The sequence below is a fragment of the Rhincodon typus genome, chromosome 44, assembly GCF_021869965.1.
Source record: "Rhincodon typus isolate 14 chromosome 44, sRhiTyp1.1, whole genome shotgun sequence".
Lineage (NCBI taxonomy): Eukaryota > Metazoa > Chordata > Chondrichthyes > Orectolobiformes > Rhincodontidae > Rhincodon > Rhincodon typus.
This window is the reverse complement of record NC_063375.1, coordinates 1,078,894-1,080,043: the sequence shown is the minus strand read 5'-3', so window position 1 is coordinate 1,080,043 and position 1,150 is coordinate 1,078,894. Positions and strand designations below refer to the sequence as shown.

The 1,150-nt window shown below is 60.6% G+C and overlaps 2 protein-coding genes across 2 annotated transcripts in view; one reads left to right on the top strand and one right to left on the bottom strand.

The window, feature by feature from the left end:
• LOC109926383 (ubiquitin-like modifier-activating enzyme 1) overlaps positions 1–571 on the bottom strand; it is an 11,680-nt gene extending 11,109 nt beyond the window's left edge. The window contains exon 1 of the mRNA XM_048619936.1: positions 527–571. Coding sequence (XP_048475893.1) covers positions 527–571 — 45 coding nt within the window. The remainder of the gene's footprint in view (positions 1–526) is intronic.
• Positions 38–1,150, top strand: part of LOC125487714 — a 9,154-nt gene continuing 8,041 nt past the window's right edge. Inside the window, exon 1 of the mRNA XM_048619860.1 lies at positions 38–846. Within this exon, the coding sequence (XP_048475817.1) occupies positions 570–846 (277 nt within the window). The 5' untranslated portion in view covers positions 38–569. The remainder of the gene's footprint in view (positions 847–1,150) is intronic.

Genomic DNA, 1,150 nt, shown 5'->3' with positions numbered 1-1,150 from the left:
GGGAGGGTCGGCGCAGAGGGAGCAGGGTGCTGTTGGAGGGTGGGGGGGCGGGTGCTGTCGGGTGAGGGAGCGGGCGCCGTCGGAGGGTCGGCGCTGAGGGAAAGGGGCTTTGTCGGAGGGTGAGGGAGCGGGCGCCGTCGGAGGGTCGGCGCTGAGGGAGCAGGGTGCTGTCGGAGGGTGAGGGAGCGGGTGCTGTCGGAGGGTGAGGGAACGGGCACCAGAGGGTCAGCGCTGAGGGAGCGGGGCGCTGTCGGAGGGTGAGGGAGCGGGCACCGGAGGGTCAGCGCTGAGGGAGCGGGCGCCGTTGGAGGCTCAGTTGACAGGTGAAGCTGCTACCACTGGCCCTGAGGTACTCGGAGTGCTGGGTGGCGCTAGGTGAATGCAGCTGCTTTTCCAGCCGTGCTAACCGCTCTCCCCTTTCCCCCCCGGCAGATTTCGTGCAGGTTTTTGACATCCTCATCTCAGCCGAAGGCAGTAACTCCTCGTTTCACCCGGAGATCCTGTTCCTGAACGGGTCCGGCTTCACCCTTGCCAAAGTCGGTGACGCTGCCACCCTGTACTGCCACATCATGTTGCTAGGCGACTCAGCTGAGCCACGCTATGCCGTGCGCTGGGAGGCGAGTCGCTACGGTGAGCTGACGGTGGCCCAGTTTGATCAGAGCCAGGACGAAGGGCCCTTCATCCATCCTGCCTACCGAGACAGGCTCAGCTTGGTCTCCAATGGCCCCGAAAGCCTGCTGCACTTTGACCCTGTCCAGGAGCAGGACTTTGGAGAATACCTCTGCAAGGGGCAAGTGGTGGGCCAGGAGGGTGAGACCTTCACCTCGCTGTCTGTCCTGGCCGAGGGTAAGGTGGTACTTGTCACTCTCTGTCTCTCTCTCCCTCTCTGTCTCACTCTCTACGTGTACATCTCTTTCAACTCTCCATCTGTCTCTCTCACACACACTCTCTACGTGTACGTCTCTCTCAACTCTCCATCTGTCTCTCTCTCTCTCTCTCTCTGTCTCACTCTCTACATGTACATCTCTCTCAACTCTCCATCTGTCTCTCTCTGTCCCTGTGTCTCACTCTCTACGTGTACATCTCTCTCAACTCTCCATCTGTCTCACTCTCTACGTGTACATCTCTCTCAACTCTCCATCTGTCTCTC